The sequence below is a fragment of the Podarcis bocagei genome (assembly GCF_964188305.1).
Source record: "Podarcis bocagei genome assembly, chromosome: 5".
In the NCBI taxonomy this organism is placed as follows: domain Eukaryota; kingdom Metazoa; phylum Chordata; class Lepidosauria; order Squamata; family Lacertidae; genus Podarcis; species Podarcis bocagei.
Genome location: NC_138129.1, coordinates 23,664,450 through 23,685,429, shown reverse-complemented (window position 1 = coordinate 23,685,429; position 20,980 = coordinate 23,664,450). Strand labels below are relative to the sequence as shown.

Below are 20,980 nucleotides of genomic sequence, written 5' to 3'. Positions count from 1 at the left end.
TAATGAACTGAAAAGGGTATTTAAATATACCTTGCTGAAGAAACCAGAGGCCTTTCTCTTGGGCATGTTCGGCCAAATGGTGCCAAAGAAGGACAGACCTTTCTTTAGGTATGCCACAACAGCACCAAGAATACTTATTGCAAAGTATTGGAAGACGCAAGATCTACCCACCCTGGAAGAATGGCAGATGAAGGTGATGGACTACATGGAACTGGCGGAAATGACTGGCAGAATCCGAGACCAGGGAGAAGAGTCGGTGGAAGAAGATTGGAAGAAATTTAAAGACTATTTACAGAAATATTGCAAAATTAATGAATGTTAGAATGATGTCAGAATGAAGTTAAGTGGTTTAAGCAGTAATGTTTTAAAGGTGTATGAAAAATGGATTAATAATAGGTGAGAACTTAAAGTTATATTAAGTTAAAGGATTAAGATAAAAATAAAGAGGGAAAGAAACTGCTGAATTAACTAACTGAACTGGAATACAAAAAAGGGAGGTGTGAGGAGGTCAGGGAAGCAAGGATATGAATATATGATATGGAAAGATTGATGTGGTTTTTTTTTCTTTTTTAAATGTTTTTTAACTTTTTTCTGTATTTTGTATTTTTTTCCCTTTTTTCTTTTTTCATTTTATTTTTATTGTTGTCTTTTCGTCTAATTTTTTTTACTTATGTAACTTTTTTCCTTTGAAAACTTAATAAATATCATTAAAAAAAAAAAGAGAACAGAAATCGTGCTCCGGTGGCGCAGCGGCAGCAGGAGGCCCCTTTAGCTAAAGTGGTACCTCAGATTAAGAACAATTTCAGGTTAAGTACAGACCTCTGGAACGAATTAAGTACTTAACATGAGGTACCACTGTATAGAGGGCAGAAATGCGATTGTGTGTATGTGATGGCAAACTTTTTTTGTGTGGCAGCAGGTCAGCAGCACTGAGCATTGAGGGAGAGAGTCCTTTTTGGGAGTCCTCCTGATGTTCCCCGAAGGAGCAGTGTGCATGATGGTCGTCTGCTAATCACACATTGACTTGTGAACCTTCTGAGCCAGCAGCCAGCAGCTCTGCTTAGCGTGGTGTGGCAAATGGTGTCCTTGAGGTCTTTTGATGCTGCCCTGGAAACCAGACAGGATCCCAAACGTTTCCAAAACATGGCAGCAGCACTCTGCAGTTTCAGACTCCTTCACTGACCGCAAAAAAGTAATCATAAACACCAGGACAGAACTGAAGCCTGACTCCACAGAGCGCCACTGCCTCCTCTTATATAAACAGGAGCATTAATGGGGTTTGGCTGAGTTGCTTTGATTAATTTTTGAACTCAGGCAGACGATTTGGACTTTTTCCTTGGGTGAAATTTTATCACCAAGGTCAGCTTTCTTATATATATAAAAAACCCCTCAAAATATACTTGTAAACACATTCAAATGATCTTCTGTCTGGTCCCAAAGTAATCACATTTCATTCCATCAGTAAAGACATCCTGTTAAAACATCCATAAAACGTTCAATTACTTTAAACAGATTTGTTTTCTTTTCCCCTGCCACCAAGGTAAATTCAAGCATCTGAACACAATCCAGAAGAAGTTTAGGAGGTTTGGTTCCCATTTAAATCCATGGGGCTTGAAAACTTGGGTGTGCACATTTTAGGAGAGGCAAGCCAGTTGTTGGTGTGTTTAGCATCATAATTTGCACGCCTGATACCCACAAATCACATACAGAATGTCCCAATCCCCTTGCCAGTTCCCATTTATTGATTATTAACATTAAATCTGCTGTCAGTCCTTTCACCTACAGCAATCAGGGCAGCTTACAACAATTTAAAATTCAGAATCAAAAAGCATCTAAAAGAGATTAGTCACAGAAATGGAGTGGCCCTTTTTATTTATCATGGTTGTTTATTTCATTTATGGATTGCCTGCAATGAGGCACCCCAAAGCGATTCACGATAATAAAAGTGTGCAGGGCACAATTGCACGTACAAAACCGCTGGGCAATCTCCAATGCACTTGTGCCGCTAGCATGAGGTTTTATACTTGTGCAACAGAACTTCCCCTCACCACTCTCCTCCCCTTGCGCCTACCCCAAATCTGCTCTGGAGGAGGGGGGAAGCCCAGAACAGATTTATGGGGTGTATCGTATGTGGAGACCAGGGAAAGCTCCTGTGAGCAAGCATGACTTCTTCCACTAACAGAAAGAATCATAGATTAAGAGTCTCGTGCTCTACCAATTGAGCTATTCCAACTGAGCAAGGGTTACCTAGCGCTCCATTGTTTACAACCCAATTAGAATATTTGCATAAATAAGTGTGTGTGTATAGTTGTAGCGCATTTACAACAACACCACCACACATATAAAATCATTTTAGTTCCAATACAGATGGCAACTAGAACAACTCCTAGTTTCTTTTGTCGGACTAAGAATTGGCTATTTCTCTCTCTCATTCTATCTGACAAAGAGTTTTGTGAATTCAAAAGTCAGTGTGCCACTTCATTTACCTGAGCCATGAGATCACCACCAGGCAGTACCATCCTATGGATGCTATGATGATCTTAAATACAGAGCAAGGCTATGCACAAACCACATGTTTAAAGCACATTCTTCTACACAAAGTATAATGGAAAATGTAATTTGGTAAGGGTGTTTGGAATTGTAGCTCTGTGGGTAAACTACAGTTTCCAGGATTCAGGGAGGTGCCTCAAAAGTATGGTATATTCAGTACGAAATATTATAACGAGAATTATCTTAGTTACAGAAAACCCTGGAAGGCTGCCACCGAACTCAAGCCAATTCTGAGCCTCAACCTGCCCACCTTAGGAAACAAGAATTCAGGATTGGCCCTTTCGCTCTCTGCAATGCAGGTCGATTATCTTTATTGCTGGACTTGTTATGTTTGTTCAGTTTTGAGATTAAATGTCTTCCCCAGGCTTTCTCTGTTTGAAGATATGCCCAGCTTTCAAATCAACCACCTCCCTATGGTCGTAAAAGGTTTTATTGCTAATGGTGGAGAAGCTTTTGTTTTGTTTTTTAATGAAGAAATGAAAACCGAAGATAATTTTCCCAGGCTGAGAACCTGACGTGAGTCAAGAAGTGAAGACCATTACATGGAGCCCATTAAATATAAACCAACTCTGGCTGCCATTTGTTTACAGCGCCATTCATCCATATGTCCCAGGGCTGATGTACAGCTCAGAATGGTGAGCTATATTTTATAAAGTCCTGGCAACAGAACATGAGCAGGAAAGATTTAGAATGGGAAGCTCCCAGAATCACATCCATCCCGGCAGGTCATAAAACAGTGCTTTCAGCCCTAGCAAATGAATTTGGCACAACTGGAAAGATGGTTGTAGCTCAGTGGTAAAGCACATGTTCTGCATCCAAAAGGTCATGGGGTACAGACCCTGGTCTTTCCATTAGAGGTTGGGGGAAATGGATGCCTGAAATTTAGGTAAGCCATTGCAAGTGAGCGTCAACAATGCTTTGCACACCAAGTGATCCATGCAGGGTGCAAGCGCTGGGAACTATAATGGGCCATAAACAAAGGAACTATAATGAGCCATAGACAAGAGCATGGATTAAATAAGGCCACAACTTTATTGCTAACAGCAGATCTCAGGTTAGATGTGGCCCAGAGCAAGGATCCATCAATCGGGCGATTTACCTGCTGGGATAACTGGAGGAGTCGGCAGCAGCTTCTGGGGCTGAAAACGAAGTATCCATCAAAGGTAGCACTTCAGTTGGGTGTACACGAACATTGCCTATGTTGCCTGCAGTCTGAAGCAGTGCTAGAAACAGATATGAAAGCTAGGAGCTAAATCAATGGCACCTTAAAGTTATGGGTGCAGCAATGGAATGTCTAGGCGTGCTTTTTTATATATATAGCAAGACGTCAAAGCTGAAAATGAATGCACAGCAGCTAAAATATTATGTCCGTTTTTCACATGGTCTAGTCCAGGGCCGGATTTAGGTTTGATGAGGCCCTAAGCTACTACTGAAGGTAATGGGGCCCTTTATATGTCCAGCTGTCCTTTGTCAACAACAAATTGTTGCTGTTTTTTATGTTGAATATATGCTATATGGTAATTTATGGACCTAATAGGCATCTAAAGCCATGTGCACGTAACAAAATAATGTATTTTATCAAAATAATTGTTGAACTGAAATACAATTAAGAAGGAAGTATATTAATAGTGAAAAATTTTGGGGGCCCCCAAGAGAGTGGCGCCCTAAACTATAGCTTGTTTAGCTCATATCTAAATCAGACACTGGTCCTACCCCTGCCCACCAACCTAATATTTTTAAGAGGGTCTCTCCTCCAGTCTTCAGGGAGTAGCTGGAAGTGGTGAGGCAGAAAAAAGGTCCTCCTTTCCTTCCACTCTGCAGTTTTAATCTGAAATCTTCGGTGCAGTACTGCGCCCAGAGCTCAGAAATTGCTCGCACTAACGAATTTCCCTGTCGCAAAATGCGCCTAGAACAATGGGAGTTTCGAACACTGGTCTGAAGTGATATAATTTCTTCTACCTCATTCTGTTCCATTCTGTTCCACAGCCACAGTAAGGCTGTGTAGACACAATACATTTAAAACACATTCAAAGTACACACACACACACACAAAATTCCTGGGAACCAGTTTACCCCTCCGAGCTACAATCCCCAGCACCCTTAACAATCCTCACTTCCAAGGATTCTTTGTATTTATCGGGTGGGGAGGGGAATGTCCTCTGAATGTGCTTTAAAAGTATGGCATGTCCACAGTGCAATTTTTCTAGAAAAAGAGGTGCCGGAACTCACCACGAATGCCTCCTCTGTTCTCTTGTAATGGCAAAGGTGCCCACCAGAGAGGTGCTGGAACTGAGTTCCAGCGAGTTCCGCCTGGAAATAAGCCCTCCATATAAACAGGTTTCAGATATGGAAGTACACTGGAGCTGGATTCATTGGTGTAGAGGTGGCCCATCCCTTGCAAATGATAGTTTTGGCCAGCAGCTTTAAACAAATCTAATCCACAAGCTGCTTGGCATGAAGAGCCCATTTTAGTTATCCAATATTTTATGGCCTACTGCTGTAGCATCAGAGACCAAAACGCAGAGTGTAGGAAAACATCAAGTGAAAGACGCCACAAACACAGCGCTGACAGTTCTGCAGCCCTAAGTCCTCCACAGGCAAACCTAAACACTGCCAGCCTCTGTTTTTACAGTGTTGTCTTGCAATCACATTAATGTTTGGCTTCTTCTCCAAAAGGCAGCACATTATTTTTTTTTGCCCTCTGCAAAAACTGGACCTAACAAAACACATCTGGTGAGGGAATGTGCTGTTGAGCTAATGACTTTCCTTCTGCAGTAATTTGCAGAGTGTCAGTTGACTTGTTCCCAAAGTTTCCTGGAAGGATTATTAGTTAAAAGGATTGGGGGGGGGGGGTTAAGTTGAACCAAAATGAACATGTCTTTATTGTCAGCAAAAACGTGTTCCGGTTCTCTCTTCTTTCCTTGGTGGCATTTCCAAGAAGCAATTTGCTTGCATTTAAACAGTTGTATTTCAGAAAATGCCTCCTAGCTTCAAATATTTAGGTAAAGGTAAAGGGAGCCCTGACCATTAGGTCCAGTCGTGGCCGACTCTGGGGTTGCGGCGCTCATCTTGCTTTATTGGCCGAGGGAGCCGGCAGACAGCTTCCGGGTCATGTGGCCAGCATGACTAAGCTGCTTCTGACGAACCAGAGCAGCGCACAGAAATGCCATTTACCTTCCCGCCAGAGCGGTACCTATTTATCTACTTGCACTTTGACGTGCTTTCGAACTGCTAGGTTGGCAGAAGCAGGGACCGAACAACGGGAGCTCACCCCTTCATTGCGGGGATTCGAACCGCCAACCTTCTGATTGGCTAGTCCTAGGCTCTGTAGTTTAACCCACAGCGCCACCTGCGTCTTCAAATATTTAGTGTCACATAAATAAAGTTGCTTATGACAAAGGGATCCTTCTTCACAAAATACATCATACTGAAACTAGGAATCAGAACCATCATCTTGTACATATGGACACTCAAAGATCTTACAGATGGAACTGAAATGTATCAAAAGACCTTTGTTGACATGGAGCTCTTAGGACTTGTCAGTTAGGGGGTATCAGATAATTCCGACAGAAACAGGCCCAGAATCCTTTAGTTTTAAGTGTATGTCTTTTGCACCTCACTCTGACTGGTGAATCTTAAAGGTTCTGTTAAAAAAAGAAAGCAGATCTTGCAAGCAGGAGGTCTGCCCACATCTGGTATAAAGCACTGGGGATCTCCAGCTGGGGATACTGGCAGCCTGACACAACCACCTCTCTTTCGACATCACTTAACATAAAAAGAAGCCAATGGGGGCTACTTGAGAGCATCCACAGTACCTAATAAGAGCCCTTCTAGCGCGGACCAAAGGCCCATGTGGTTCAGCATCCTGTTCTCACAGTGGCCAACCAGATGCCTGTGGGAAGTCTGCAAGAAGGACCACAGCACTCTGCTCTGTGAGTCTCAGCAACCAGTATTTCGAGGCTAGCTGTCTCTTGACAGCGGAGGTAAAAAGGTAAAGGGACCCCTGACCATTAGGTCCAGTCGTGGCCGACTCTGGGGTTGCAGCGCTCATCTCGCTTTATTGGCTGAGGGAGCCGGTGTACAGCTTCCGGGTCACGTGGCCAGCATGACTAAGCTGCTTCTGGCGAACCAGAGCAGCGCACGGAAACGCCGTTTAGCTTCCCGCCGGAGCGGTACCTATTTATCTACTTGCACTTTGACGTGCTTTTGAACTGCTAGGTTGGCAGAAGCAGGGACCGAGAAACGGGAGCTCACCCCATCGCGGGGATTCAAACCGCCGACCTTCTGATCGGCAAGTCCTAGGCTCTGTGGTTTAACCCACAGCGTCACCCATGTTCCAATAGCGGAGGTAGAACATAGCTATTGTGGTTAGAAGTCACAAATAGCCTTATGTATATTTCATCATAGCTGTAAGCTTTCAGTGAATTCTGTGGTGTTCTATGTGAACTCACCCTTAGGTTCAGAAAGTAGCCATGCCCTATCACTGTTGTACAACTCTGTCGGGTCCTTTGCATCTCCCAAGGAATCCTGGGAACTGTAGTTTGGTGAGCCAACGTGAAAGATCTCTAACCCCAGGGTACTGATTTGTCATCGTGTTGATATACCCTATAAATAAGGTCTGTGGTTTAACAGAAGTCAGTGTTATTATATATGACGGTGCTGCTGCTGCTGCTTGCAGCGTACACACCCACAACAAAGCTGGGAATCTTGTGCCGTGATTTTATGGGCCAGAGTTTTGATTTGCAGTTCTAGCCACAGTGTTTACTCTTGAAGGTGAGTCTCGCCTTTCTATAAAATATGAGTTAGACAGGAGCTCCAAAACTCATGCACAGAACTTCCTCCTTAGCGTGGTTCCTCGAAAAGGACGGGGCACCCTCCTTTTCTTTTCTTTTTTACAGAAGGCAGCCCATTGTCACCAAACGAACTGTACAAAAATTCAACTGCATTCAACCTTGAAGGATCTGAGAAGGCTGGCCCACGTAAATGCCTGTCTCAGCACTGCCACGTCTCTGGGCCGTCCCCAAAGCCTCTCAGTTTTATGGCCATCAGGCCTTGGAATAGGTGTGGGTTTTTATAGCAGTAATAGCTGGTGGATTTTTTAAAAAAGCGTAATATATGGGGCCATAAAATGCTCTCAGCGGCACCATATTCCACAAAGAAGTTTTAAACGACCATAGAGGTGGTAGAGAAAGTTCTGAAGCCTTTTAGAGGAGCTCACTCAGGAATACTTAAGGGAGAAAAGGAAGAAACGCTGTTCACTTCACAGCAGTGTATAATCTTAAACACCATGAGTGCAATCTAGTTGAAATATTGCAACTCATGATTAAAGGTATACAAGTCGGAGCTAAACAGTACAAATTGAGAGCATTTGCGGATGAGTTAGTATTGACATTACAGGAGCCAGAATCTAGTACTAAAAGGGTTTTAGAACTGATTCAAGAATTTGGTCAGGTTGCAGGATTTAAACTGAATAAGTTAAAAACTAAGGTTTTAGAGAAAAAATTAACACTGATTGAGAGAGAGAGGTTTCAGAATGAGACAGGTTTGACAGTGGTTAAGAAAGTGAAATACCTGGGGATTAATATGACAGCAAAAAATGAGAATTTATTTAAAGACAACTATGAAAAATGCTGGGCCGAAGTGAAAAAAGATTTAGAAATTTGGTCAAATTTGAAGCTTTCACTGCTGGGTCGTATTGCTGCGATAAAAATGAATGTATTGCCTAGAATGCTGCTTTTGTTTCAAACACTGCAAATTGTGGACAAAATGGATTGCTTCAAGAAGTGGCAGAGAGATATTTCTAGATTTGTCTGGCAGGGCAAGAAGCCCAGAATAAAATTTAAGATATTAACTGATGCAAAGGAAAGGGGTGGATTTGTCCTGCCAGACTTTAAACTTTATTATGAATCAGCAACTTTTTGCTGGTTGAAAGAATGGCTGCTTCTTGAAAATACAGACATTTTGGATTTAGAAGGTTTTAACAACGTATTTGGATGGCATGCATATCTGTGGTATGATAAGGTCAAAGCACATAAAGCATTCAAGAATCATATTGTCAGGAAAGCATTGTTTAATGTCTGGATAAGATATAAGGATTTATTGGAAAACAAAACCCCAAGGTGGTTGTCACCGATGGAAGCAAAAGCACAGAAAAAGCTTAATATGGAGGCCAAGTGGCCGAAATACAGTGGTACCTCGCAAGACGAATGCCTCGCAAGACAAAAAACTCGCTAGACGAAAGGTTTTTCCGTTTTCGATTTGCCTCGCAAGACGAATTTCCCTATGGGCTTGTTTCGCAAGACGAAAACGTCTCGCGACTTTGTTTCCTTTGTCTAAAAACAAAGACATGTTTTGTTTATAAAGTTAATTTATTTTCCCTTCAATTTTTGAACTGCTCTTTACAGTATGTGTGACTTTAAAGAGCAGTTAATAAACTGTTGTTGTACCAAATTTGGCTTTGTTTGGACTTTTTTTGACCATAGGAACGCATTAATTGATTTTCAATGCATTCCTATGGGATTTCGTGATTCGCAAGACGAAAAATTCGCTAGACGACAAAACTTGCAGAACGAATTAATTTCGTCTTGCGGGGCACCACTGTATTGGGAAATTCTGGAACAAGAGGGAGATAGACTGAAATTGCAGAGTTTTGAGAAACTAAAAAACAAAGTGTGAGATTGGCTTCATTATTATCAGATAATGGAGGCATATAATTTGGACAAGAAAGTTGGTTTCCAGGTGGAAAAATCTAAATTAGAAACAGAACTGTTAGAACCCAAAGCTAAGATTTTGTCAAAGATGTATAACTTGCTGTTGAAATGGAATACTCAGGACGAAACGGTGAAATATGCTATGATTAAATGGGCACAAGATGTTGGACATAACATAATGATGGCTGACTGGGAACAGTTATGGGCCACAGGTATGAAGTTTACGGCATGTAATGCCTTAAGAGAGAATATTATGAAAATGGTATACAGGTGGTACATGACCCCAGTCAAGCTTGCAAAAATCTATCATCTGCCCGATAATAAATGTTGGAAATGTAAAGAAACTGAAGGTACATTCTTTCACCTTTGGTGGACGTGCCCAAGGATTAAGGCTTTCTGGGAGACGATATATAATGAATTGAAAAAGGTATTTAAATATACCTTCTTGAAGAAACCAGAGGCCTTTCTCCTGGGCATAGTCGGCCAATTGGTGCCAAAGAAGGACAGAACTTTTTTTATGTATGCCACAACAGCAGCAAGAATACTCATTGCAAAGTATTGGAAGACACAAGATCTACCCACCCTGGAAGAATGGCAGATGAAGGTGATGGACTACATGGAACTGGCGGAAATGACTGGCAGAATCCGAGACCAGGGAGAAGAGTCGGTGGAAGAAGATTGGAAGAAATTTAAAGACTATTTACAGAAATATTGTAAAATTAATGAATGTTAGAATGATGTTGGATAGAAATTAAGGGTTTTTCAGCTGTAATACTATAAAGGAATATGAAAAATGGATTATTAATAGGTAAAAATTTAATGTTACAATAGCTTAAGATTAAAGAGGGTAAGGATTTGCTGAACCAACAAACTGAACTGGAATACAAAAAAGGGAGGCGTGAGGAGGTCCGGGAAATAAGCTAATGAAAAATAAGTAATGGAAAGAATGAGTTGTTTTTAAATATTTTTATTTTGTATTTTCTTACTTTTTTATTTTTATTTTGTAACACTTTGAAAATCTTAATAAATATCTTATAAAAAAGAGAGAAATATTGCAACTCATAAATTTCAATGCAGGGTTCCCCGATTTCCCACTGAAATCAGAGAGACTTAAGTGCTTAACTTGACCTGTGCTGTGCTGTGCCTCATTTTCTCTAATAGGGAATTTTTTTGGATTGCTGTATATATATGATTAGGGATGCGGGTGGCGCTGTGGGTTAAACCACAGAGCCTAGGACTTGCCGATCAGAAGGTCGGCGGTTCGAATCCCCGTGATGGAGTGAGCTCCCGTTGCTCGGTCCCTGCTCCTGCCAACCTAGCAGTTCGAAAGCGCGTCAAAGTGCAAGTAGATCAATAGGTACCGCTCTGGCGGGAAGGTAAATGGCGTTTCTGTGCGCTGCTGTTGTTTGCCAAAAGCGGCTTTGTCATGCTGGCCACATGACCCGGAAGCTGTCAGCGAACAAACGCCGGCTCCCTTGGCCAATAAAGCGAGATGAGCGCCGCAACCCCAGAGTCGGCCACGACTGGACCTAATGGTCAGGGCTCCCTTTACCTTTATATATATATGATTGCTATTAAAAGAAGATAAAGGACTAATGATATCAAATGGCGGTGGTCCTTTTAGAGAAAGAAATGTTATCCCTGGTAAATGGAAGTGGAGAGGTGAGAGTGGGGGTCCTTAAAACGTACTTGAACGCTTCAGGGGTGTGGGTGGGTGGGCGGATGGGTGGAGCCACTGAGGGGGACAACTTGGAGCCAGGAATTATTGGAAGGGCTAAGGCCTCCCTCTTTGCCCACTGCTTCTCCATTCCTGATTGCACACATACCTGAAAGTGGCTATGGTCACGTCCACACCAAACATTTAAAGCACCATGATTCCACTTTAAACGGTAATGGATTTCTCCTGGAGAATTCTGGGAGTTTGTGAAGTGCACTGAGAGTTGTTAGGAGGCTCTTACTCCCCTCAAAGAGCTACAGGTTTCCTATGAAGAGGGAGGGAGTGTTAAAACACTCTGTAGTTCTGGGAGGGGAATATGGAGTCTCCTAAATCCTGTCAGCACTTCTAAGGGACTACAGTTCCCCGAAGAATTACTTTCAAATATCTGTCCTGAATCTTCCAACATTAATCTTCATTAATGGATGGATGGTCACCAATTCTAGTGAGAAGGAGGAAAACTCTTCTCTGTCCACTTTCTCTGTGCCAAGCATAGTGTCGTCAACTTTACCTCTTACCTTTCTCTTACCCAAGAAGTCCCAAACAAATGCTGCAGCCTTTCCCCCAGAAGGGAGTTGCTTCACCTGCTTGATTATTCTGGACCTAAGTTGAAAATGGACCACCACCACCCCATTTGCATGCCGCTTCACTGGGGAGCCCCTATTCCTTAATGCTTTAGCACCCATGTTGAGGCTAAGGGGTCATTCCATTTCTTGAAGGGGTCATCCTTCCAACTATCATGTCCAGAAAGACGTCCAACTCCACATGTAGCCCCTCTGTTCCTTTTCAGACATCTCCAGTGAAATTGTAGTCAGTCACTGCTGGATCCTACTGGAGCACCAATGGCTGCTAGTCTCTCACGGGCAAACTCCCAGTACCAGTAGGACCATGCCGGTCAGTGATGCTTTGCCCTTGCGATCCTGCTCCCTTAACCACCACATCTGCATCTCTCTTCTGTGGTTCAGTGCACATGTTTTGCCATGTCCGACCGACGGCACACAGAGGTCTTGTGATTGGCGAGGAGGGGGTGAAAACTGTTTACAACCTTTCCTAATCTTCCGTGCGTTTCTTCACTTTTACAACCGGTAACAAATTAACTTTCACTTTATCTTCCTTTTGTGCTTTGTTGGCTCTATCCTGCCTTGGCGTCATCCACTTAACCCAGCAAGCTATGCGAAGGATTAAGGCAGGCACAAAACCTACTTGGCTCGAGTTAGTGGTCCCACAGGACGGGTGCTTCTGTCTCAGCCATGCAAGTACAGACGTCCTTGGAAAGGGACACTATCTCATCACATTTATATCCCACTTCTCTTCAAGCGAGCTGAAGGTAGCATGCTAGGAGGCTTTCCAGGCGATCCGATCTAGGCCCAGGCCATCTGCCGAGCCCAGTCAATGCTTTTAGACATTTCCCTGGAGCCTCAAAGGTAGAACCCACCAATGTGTTCCAGGGTCTCAGCTTTAAGTGAAGAATAAAAATACAGTGGTACCTCGGGTTATGAACTTAATTCGTTCCGGAGGTCCGTTCTTAACCTGAAACTGATCTTAACCTGAGGTACCACTTTAGGTAATGGGGCTTCCCGCTGCCGCTGTGCCACAGCGCGATTTCTGTTCTCATCCTGAGGTAAAGTTCTTAATCCGAGGTACTACTTCCTGGTTAGCGGAGTCTGTAACCCGAAGTGTTTGTAACCCAAGCTGTCTGTAACCTGAGGTACCACTGTATCTTGTCACACCAAGAACCCTCCTAGGTTGCCCAGGTCTAAGAAACAACAGAGGCGAGGCTGGCCCTACCGGTAAACAGAGTGAGGGGGCTGCCTCAGGCGGCAGATACTGGGGCGTGGCCGCAAAGTGTTGGGAGGACGCAGCTGTGTGTGCCGTGCATGGCCCTTGCCTGCTGCCCTTGGGTGCAGTGGAGGATGCTGTCCAGGAAAATGCCTGAGCAAATACATGATCGATCCATGAAAGGGAGAGAAAAGGGAAATGTCCCTTCTAAGATGGCTATGGTTTATGGAGGTGTATTCAAGAGGGGGTTTGGGGGGGGAACTGTTCCCTTATTTAATTGTGGGAGCACCGCTTTCTTCAGAACCAATCAATCTGCCTATAATTTTTGTGCACTTATCCTGAAAACGTCTGAGCTCACAGGCTGCACCTCTGGTATTTTGTAGCCTTTTAGCAACACCGCATCCTTACACATACAGATTGCCCTGGGAACAAAGCCTGTTGAACCAAATGGAACTTGCTTCTGAGTAGACAGGTATAGGATTGTATGTTAAAGATCTGTTTGTCTGTCTATCAATAGCTACGTGTCTCTTGTCTTTCTGGTCTAAATCGACTGATTTTCTCAGACTTTCCAAGTGTCTAAATTTCCCAGGGGCAGTCCCGGATTTACAGAAGCAGCCCCGGTTTCTAATTTGATCCTGGAACAGTTTGCTTTTCCTTAGGCTGTCCCTGTTTTCATCACAGAAATGTTGGAGGGTATGGTGTTTTGCAACTCTCTAGCCAAGGAGATAAGTAACTACAAATTTAGAAGACATCTGAAGGTAGCCCTGTATAGGGAAGTTTTTTTTTAATGTTCAATGTTTTATGTTTCTATATATGTTGGAAGCCGCTCAGAGTGGCTGGGGCAACCCAGTCAGATGGGTGGGGTATAAATAAAAAATATTATAAATCTTATTATTATTAAATAGGATGTCCCTATTTTCATAGGAGAAATGTTGGAGGATATGTTTACTTACTGCACTCCATTGGCTCACAATTTGGGGGGGGTGCGTGGGAGAGGCAGGGAATCAATGTACAAAGTTTCATGTTACGACACCTATCTGTGAAAGGTTAGAAAACATTTTGTATTTATTTTTCTTTAAAACACTAATAAAAGAAATACAGCTCTCTCTTTTCCATTGGAAGGCAGTAGTCAACAAACATTAATGTACCGTACTAAAAGATTTCTGGCATGTAGTAAATCTACACCCCAAATACCTTCTTCCAACTATCCCTACATGTAGGAAATGTTGTTGCAGCTGGAAAAACAATCCTGTAATTTACACTATTCACATTCAATTTTGCAATTACACATAATCAATATGATTTACACAATAATTTAGGGGGGGATGATTTGACCCATCATTACAATAAATTACATAGCACAACACAGTCGTGTCTGGCAAACATTAGAATACTTTGACACCCAAGGTCTGCTGGCAGGGTGTTTATTTTTGCATATGAAGGTAAGGGACTAATCCCTAAGCAGGTGTAAATGAGATGACCTCAGTTAATATCCATTGGTCCATTTATTCCAGTCAAGGATCCTGCTTGAGGCCTTTTTTTTTTTTTGGCAGTTAGAACTATTCTTACAAGGAGACAACTCCACAGAATTCGCAAAACAGCTAATATTTCCCCCGAACTATAATTCCAGTTCTTGAATTCAAAGGGATGGCACTCACTTATTATCTACCTTCTACAGCAGTGTCTTTCCAACTGTTCCAAGGAACCCCATGATACTTTGACAAAAAAATATGCAGTGATGAACATAACTTCCATGAAAGAGGGATGGCACCTTTGGTCATAGCTCAGTGGCTTGGGCACATGTTATGCAACCACACAGAGAGGTCTCAACTCCAATCTTTGGCACTGTCATCTTAAAGAATCTCAGAAGCAGCTGCAGTAGAAAAGCAATGTCATTAGTTCACCCCTTCTGATCTTTCCTTGTCCTGCACATCGGGGGTGGATATAGGACATGTTCTCAATTCACATAGGGTGATAGGCACAATAAGGTCTAGTCTGTGGTGAGGAATCTCCAACTGTTTATATCGGGGAGAAGGCCAGGAAAGAGTACACCTCCTCCCCCCCCCCCATTTTGCATGGAAGTACATTCAGCCATGGGTGCTACAGACCAACCCAGACATGGATCGATCAGTATCTATTAGGGTTTCAGCAAGAGAAAGCAGATAAGCACAGGACATCATTGGATAATGAATATTGAATTTGGACTCTGGGAAAGATTCAGAATATCTGTACACTCAGGCCTTTTTCTCAGCTGGAACTTGCAGGAACTCAGTTCCGGCACCTCTCAGGTGGGCGCCATTGCCATTATAAGAGAAAAGGGGGGTGTTCATGGTGAGTTCCAGCACCTCTTTTTCTAGAAAAATAGCACTCTGTACATGTTTGGAGATGGTTATCCCAAGATAAACTTAACTCTGGTCTGCATGTACTCCAAGGAATCCAAATAAATTTCAGATACCCTTCCTTGCTAGCTGCCTTGGCTCCTAACCTTGAGAGGCATCATATCTGGTGCTGCAGAACGAGACTTTAATTATTCTGTTTTCATTAACTTTCTCTGGCTGGAACAGTTTCCAGCTGAGGACTCAGGACAGACAAGGACACGGAGTGCAGTCTATTCCCTGGTGCAGCATGAGAGATGGAGAGAAAATGGAGGCTCTGGCACTGATATGCAGCCACACAGAACAGAAGTCAGAAAAACAGCTGAAGGAAGAAACTTAATCGTGGATGTTGAGAATAAGGCATTCAATAGAGGAGGCTTAGCTGCATGGCAGGCAGAAGTTCAACTGGTGAACTCCATACCACATACAATGGTAATGCAAAGAGCCTTCTCTGTGGTGGCACCTTCCTCACCTTGGAGATTAGGCAGGTACCAAGTGTCAGATGCTTCCAGCATGCTTTTAAAAGTCATTGATTTGCTCAGGCATTTCCAGACTATTATTGCCAGTTTTTAGATTTTAGCACCTTGTTCGTCAAATTCAGAGATGACACCAAACTGAGAGGGGTAGCTAATGCTGCAGAAGACAGAATCATAATTCAAAATAACCTTAACAGATTGGAGAACTGGGCTCAAGCTAACAAAATGAATTCCAATAGGGATCAATGTAAGGTTCTGCACTTAGGCAGGAAGAACCAGATATAGAATGGGGGACACCTGGCTTACTAGCAGTATGTGTGAAAAGGATCTAGGGGTCTTGGTGGACCACAAGCTTAACATGAGTCAACAGTGGGATGCAGCAGCAAAAAAGCTAATGCTATTCTAGGCTCCATCAACAGAAGTATAGTGTCCAGATCAAGGGAAGTAATAGTCTGCCTTAGTCAGACCACACCTGGAATACTGTGTCCAATTCTGGGCACAATTTAAGAAGGATGTTGACAAGCTGGAACATGTGCAACTAAGATGATCAAGGGTCTGGAAACCAAGCCTTATGAGGAGCGCTTGAAGGAGCTAGGTATGTTTAGGTTAAGAGGAGACTGAGAGGAGATATGATAGCCAATTTCAAATATCTTAAGAGCTGTCACATGGAAGAGGGAACAAGCTTGTTTTCTCCTGCTCTTGGAGGTACGATTCAAACCAATGGCTTCAAGTTACAAGAAAGGATATTCCAACTAAACACCAGGAAGAACTTTCTGGCAGTAAGAGCTGTTCAGCAGTGGAACGGTCTCCCCTGGAAAGTTGTGGACTCTCCATCCTTGGAGGTTTTCAAGCAGAGGTTGGATGGCCATGTGTTATGGATGCTTCAGGTGAGATTCCTGCATTGCAGGGGGTTGGACTAGATGACCCTTGGGGTCCCTTCCCACTCTACGATTCTATGATATTATTTGACTGATATATTTTATTACTACGTTATCTTTTGTGGTTGTCAATTGCTTTGGTACTCTCTGGAGTGAAATACCATGAAGAAATAGTTCTATAAAATAAATATTTTCAGCAGCCACCCTGGGCCATTTCACATGAGTGTTTCTGAGATGGAACAACCACCACAAGCCACCAATGTAGTATCTGCATGCACTAGTGTGTCCACCAGAACTTCCTATGGTGTTTTTGGAAGGCCTCAGTGAATATCCCCTCAAAAATCCAGGAGACAAAGGACCGTTTGCTCTTCCTGCCTCTCCTACATCGAACACACACCATTAAACATGGCCACATTTCATTGGATGCCGGGACTAGTCACCCACCCTCCCACTTGTTTAAAATTAAGAGACTGCAAAGGACTTCCCTCTGTGTCCGAGTGTGGCAATGGCAGATGGAGGTGCATTTTTTCCATTGATGGGGCAGGGACAACATCACATTACTTTGTGGCTCTGCCTCTTTTTCTGTTCTTTTAGCTGTGGGTGCCACTTTGTGTGACATTTCACACCCTTGTGAATTTTGCAATCGGCACCCACAGCGCTTTCTTAAAATTCCCAGAGTGCTCACTGGCACCAAAAGGCTGGCAACTCTTAAGTTTCCTTTAACAAATTTGTAATCTCACCCTATAGTTTACCACATAAACACTGGGCAGGGGAAGTCACCTCATAGGGATTCTTGCATCTCTGAAATTGTCCTATGGGTGAGGCCTGCCTTCTCCAAGAAACAGGAAATTTTACTCATCAGAGAAGAATTCAACTATTGTTATGCTTATCCTGAGATAAAAGAGAGGCAAATCACGAGCCCCTGATCTTTTCAGTAGCCTTTGATTCTCTTTAACTTCAGTTTCTTACTTGCTCCTTGAATGTGCTAAATGAATCAGTCTGAGCAAAAATCAGGGCTTCTTAACTGAGAATAACTGATGGTGTAAACATGCCCCCGGGGTGTGGTTCAGTGTGCAGATAATGACATTTCTCAGCTGTGTTTTAAATGCCAAGGAAATTCCACAGTAGTCAACATACAGTGGTACCTCAGGTTAAGAACTTAATTCGTTCTAGAGGTCTGTTCTTAACCTGAAACTGTTCTTAACCTCAGGTACCACTTTAGCTAATGGGGCCTCCTGCTGCCATGCAATTTCTGTTCTCATCCTGAAGCAAAGTTCTTAACCCAAGGTACTATTTCTGGGTTAGCAGAGTCTGTAACCTGAAGCACCTGTAATCTGAAGTGTCTGTAACCCGAGGTACCACTGTATATCACATGTGATGTCGGCGTGACTTTGGCCTAACTGCTTAGATTGAATTAAAAAATTATCCTCACACAGAACGAGTCCAAGCCCTCATGCTTGCTGAGGTGAAATTTTAAAATGGGAAAGTAAGTTAATTTCCTTTTGACATCTCATCGGATCTACGGCATTTTTAAAAGATTGTCAGCTGCATATTCATTGGAATGAGGTCCCCAATCCTTGTGTTGAGGGGAGGATCGATGACTCAGTGGCAGAGCACATGCCTTGCATTCAGAGGGTCTCAGGTCCAATTCCCAACATCTCTAATTAAAAGGGTCTCTAGCTGTGGGATTGGGAAAGATGTCTGCATCAGGCTTGCAGCATAATACTAGGCTGGAGAGGCCGATGGTCTGACTCTGTATACGGCAGTCTATGTTGCGTTCCTATGAGCTGCCACACACAGGGGGTGCATCAAGATGGCTGCCACTCACAACTGGGAATACTACCCAAGGGGCACAGCAGCAAGGGCTTAAGATCAGGTAGAAACTTTGCATCTAGAGGAGATGGTTTGCAGCACAGTGCAGTCTGCGTGAATTCTGGCAAAAAGTGCACTTGGCCCATGCAGCCCTGGCTTATCAACCTCCTTGGCAGCGCCTAGGCCTAGGAGAAAGGTTCGCTAGTGCCAGCCCTGAACCTGTGTCACCTTCAGATCTTCCCCTCATTTGTTCTCCATAATTCCCAACAACGTAGCACCTGGAATCATTATGAATAGGGACGAGAAATGGACGAGACCGGTAGTGGGTCGCTTGATTAGGAGATTCACTGAAGCAGAGGAATCTGGCATCATTAATGCAACTGAATTATCTCTTGAATGAAGGATGACATTGAAATCGACATTTGTGTAGCACTTCCACATACAGGCATCCCCTCAAATAAAGGGACCCTTGGCACTGTTGCAGCAAGAAGGCAAATCTCACAGTCTCAACAAGGACTAGACAAATTCAAGGAGGGCTACTTTATCAGACATGGGACCTCCATGTGCAGAGACAATGCGCATGAGTAGCAAGTGAGGAAAAGAAGAGCATAGTCAAGAGAAGACCATCAACTTTCATGCGTCACTTGTGAGTCCAAGAGGCATCTGGCTGACTGCTGTTTGAAGGAGAGAATGCTGGACTGGATGGATCTTGGTCTGATCCAGCAAACCAATGCTTTGTTCAAACAAGCTGCTACTTCCTCATAGAAATCACCAGTCACCAGGTGGAAAAAGCACCACCAACTACTTTGGCCACTGAATTTTGTTTATTTCTGAAGATCACCGGAAGCATCTAGTCCTGGCCCCTGCTTCTGCTACTGCCCCAAGGCAGTGAGTGGAACTGTGGAGAAGGCAATGAAGAGGGTGTACTTCTGCAACATCCGGGTCAAACTTTCTGCCTCTTCCGTAGTGTGGACCACCATGCCTGCTTGGGATTGTCACGAGAGGGCTTGCAGCTATTTAGAGATTTTGCAGTGAAGGTGTTCACCCCTCCCTTTCATTCGGATGCCATTTTTTAAATAAAAAAAGTTAAGATTTGAAGTGAAATAAACACAATAACATTGTGTAACTCAGTGGCAGTGATGAAACAAGCATGTCAGTGCAATAGTCAGCTACGTATCTGAAATTTGGGATCTGGCTCTATAGGATAAAGACTTCCACCAAGGCTAGTTCATTCGTTCTGCAATGCTCGGGTGCGGATGTTCTCCACAGCCACATGAAGAGTCAGCTTTGGGAAGATGGCTTTCTCCCCATCCAATTTTCAAATAACAATTTGATGCGTTTGTGCCCTGGGATGCCTCTGTGAATATTCAACCTCCAGAGTGATCAAAACGGGAATGAGAAAGGGTTTGTCTCCCTCATCATGGTCTTTGTGGCATCTGATACATTCATTTGGTTGGATGCTAGATGACCTCTTGCTTCGTGATGGCGGGTTGAGGGATTGAACTAGGCTGCTTGGCCACAGTTGCAATGGCCCCAGGAAGCAGTTTGTATTGTTCAGCTCCTGAGCCAGCGGGTGGGGAAGGCTGGGGAGTTTCAGGAGTGGCTGTTGAAAGAAAAAAATTGATGTTTTATATTATATATAAAAGGCATTGTACAGGATCATTTAGAGTATAAAGAATCACATCAAAAGAAGGTTAACAGTGCAACCCAATGCATGTTTACTTAGAGGTAAATCCTACCGGGTTCAATAGCCTTTTCAAAAGTCTTTTCTTTACTTTTGATTAGATGTAAATGCCAAATGTTGTTATGTACTTGTGCACTCAGGCAACCTCTTTAAAAGTGGGAAAATAAAACATTACTCCCTTCTGCTCTTGTCCCATCAATATTAGAAGGCTTTCCTTTTAAATATTTCTTCTTATTCGAAGGATGTGTGTTCTCCCTCTTCACATACTCATGTAATCATGTACACCATCCTATGGGGTTTTATTGTGTTTTCTTAAAAGTCTGACTGAGGCTCCTTCCTCTTCCTTTCTTACTGGTGTTGGGGAGAGCAGAGCATTCTGGTAGATGTTGCTCCCAGTACTCTAGCAAACTGACAAATCTGCATACTAGCTCCACTTACTCGGTTTACCATGACCCAGAACACAAACGGTACGCCTAGAGAGCTGGTTCTCTTGTGCAGGAATACTCACACAGCTGCCCGTTGTGCATCTGAGCAGGCATTGTGTTGGCCACAATCACGTTCGTCCCCAGGTTCTCCTGGATCAGGTGCGGGTGAAGAGCATGGTGATGAGCGTGAGGTGTGTCACTCGATGACCCTAAATTATATATATATTATTCTAAGTATTGCATAATAAATGGATATAGTTCTTTTTTAAAAAATAAATAAATAAATAAAAATGCAGTAAAACGGTTACATGCAAAATTCGATGAAACAGAGAATGCAGCGCAAAGCAATACATAGTGTAACGATACCAGTTCCAAAGCGGCCCAAAAAACCAACAACCCAGCCAGTTTAATTGATTAAAAACCTTAGAAAATAATATAGGTGTTTTTTTTTAACCACCTGACTACAGTGGTACCTCAGGTTAAGAACTTAATTCGTTCTGGAGGTCTGTTGTTAACCTGAAACTGTTGTTAACCTGAGACACCACTTTAGCTAATGGAGCCTCCCGCTGCCACCGCG

General features: G+C 43.2%; 1 protein-coding gene across 2 annotated transcripts in view; it reads right to left on the bottom strand.

The window, feature by feature from the left end:
- Positions 1-13,793: 13,793 nt before the first annotated feature.
- HNF4A (hepatocyte nuclear factor 4 alpha) overlaps positions 13,794-20,980 on the bottom strand; it is a 78,580-nt gene continuing 71,393 nt past the window's right edge. For both annotated transcript variants that reach the window (XM_081196422.1, XM_081196421.1), the window contains exons 9-10: positions 20,487-20,612; positions 13,794-19,897 (exon numbers count right to left, since the gene is read on the bottom strand). In XM_081196422.1, the coding sequence (XP_081052548.1) occupies positions 19,755-19,897; positions 20,487-20,612 (269 nt within the window). In that variant the 3' untranslated portion in view covers positions 13,794-19,754. The remainder of the gene's footprint in view (positions 19,898-20,486; positions 20,613-20,980) is intronic.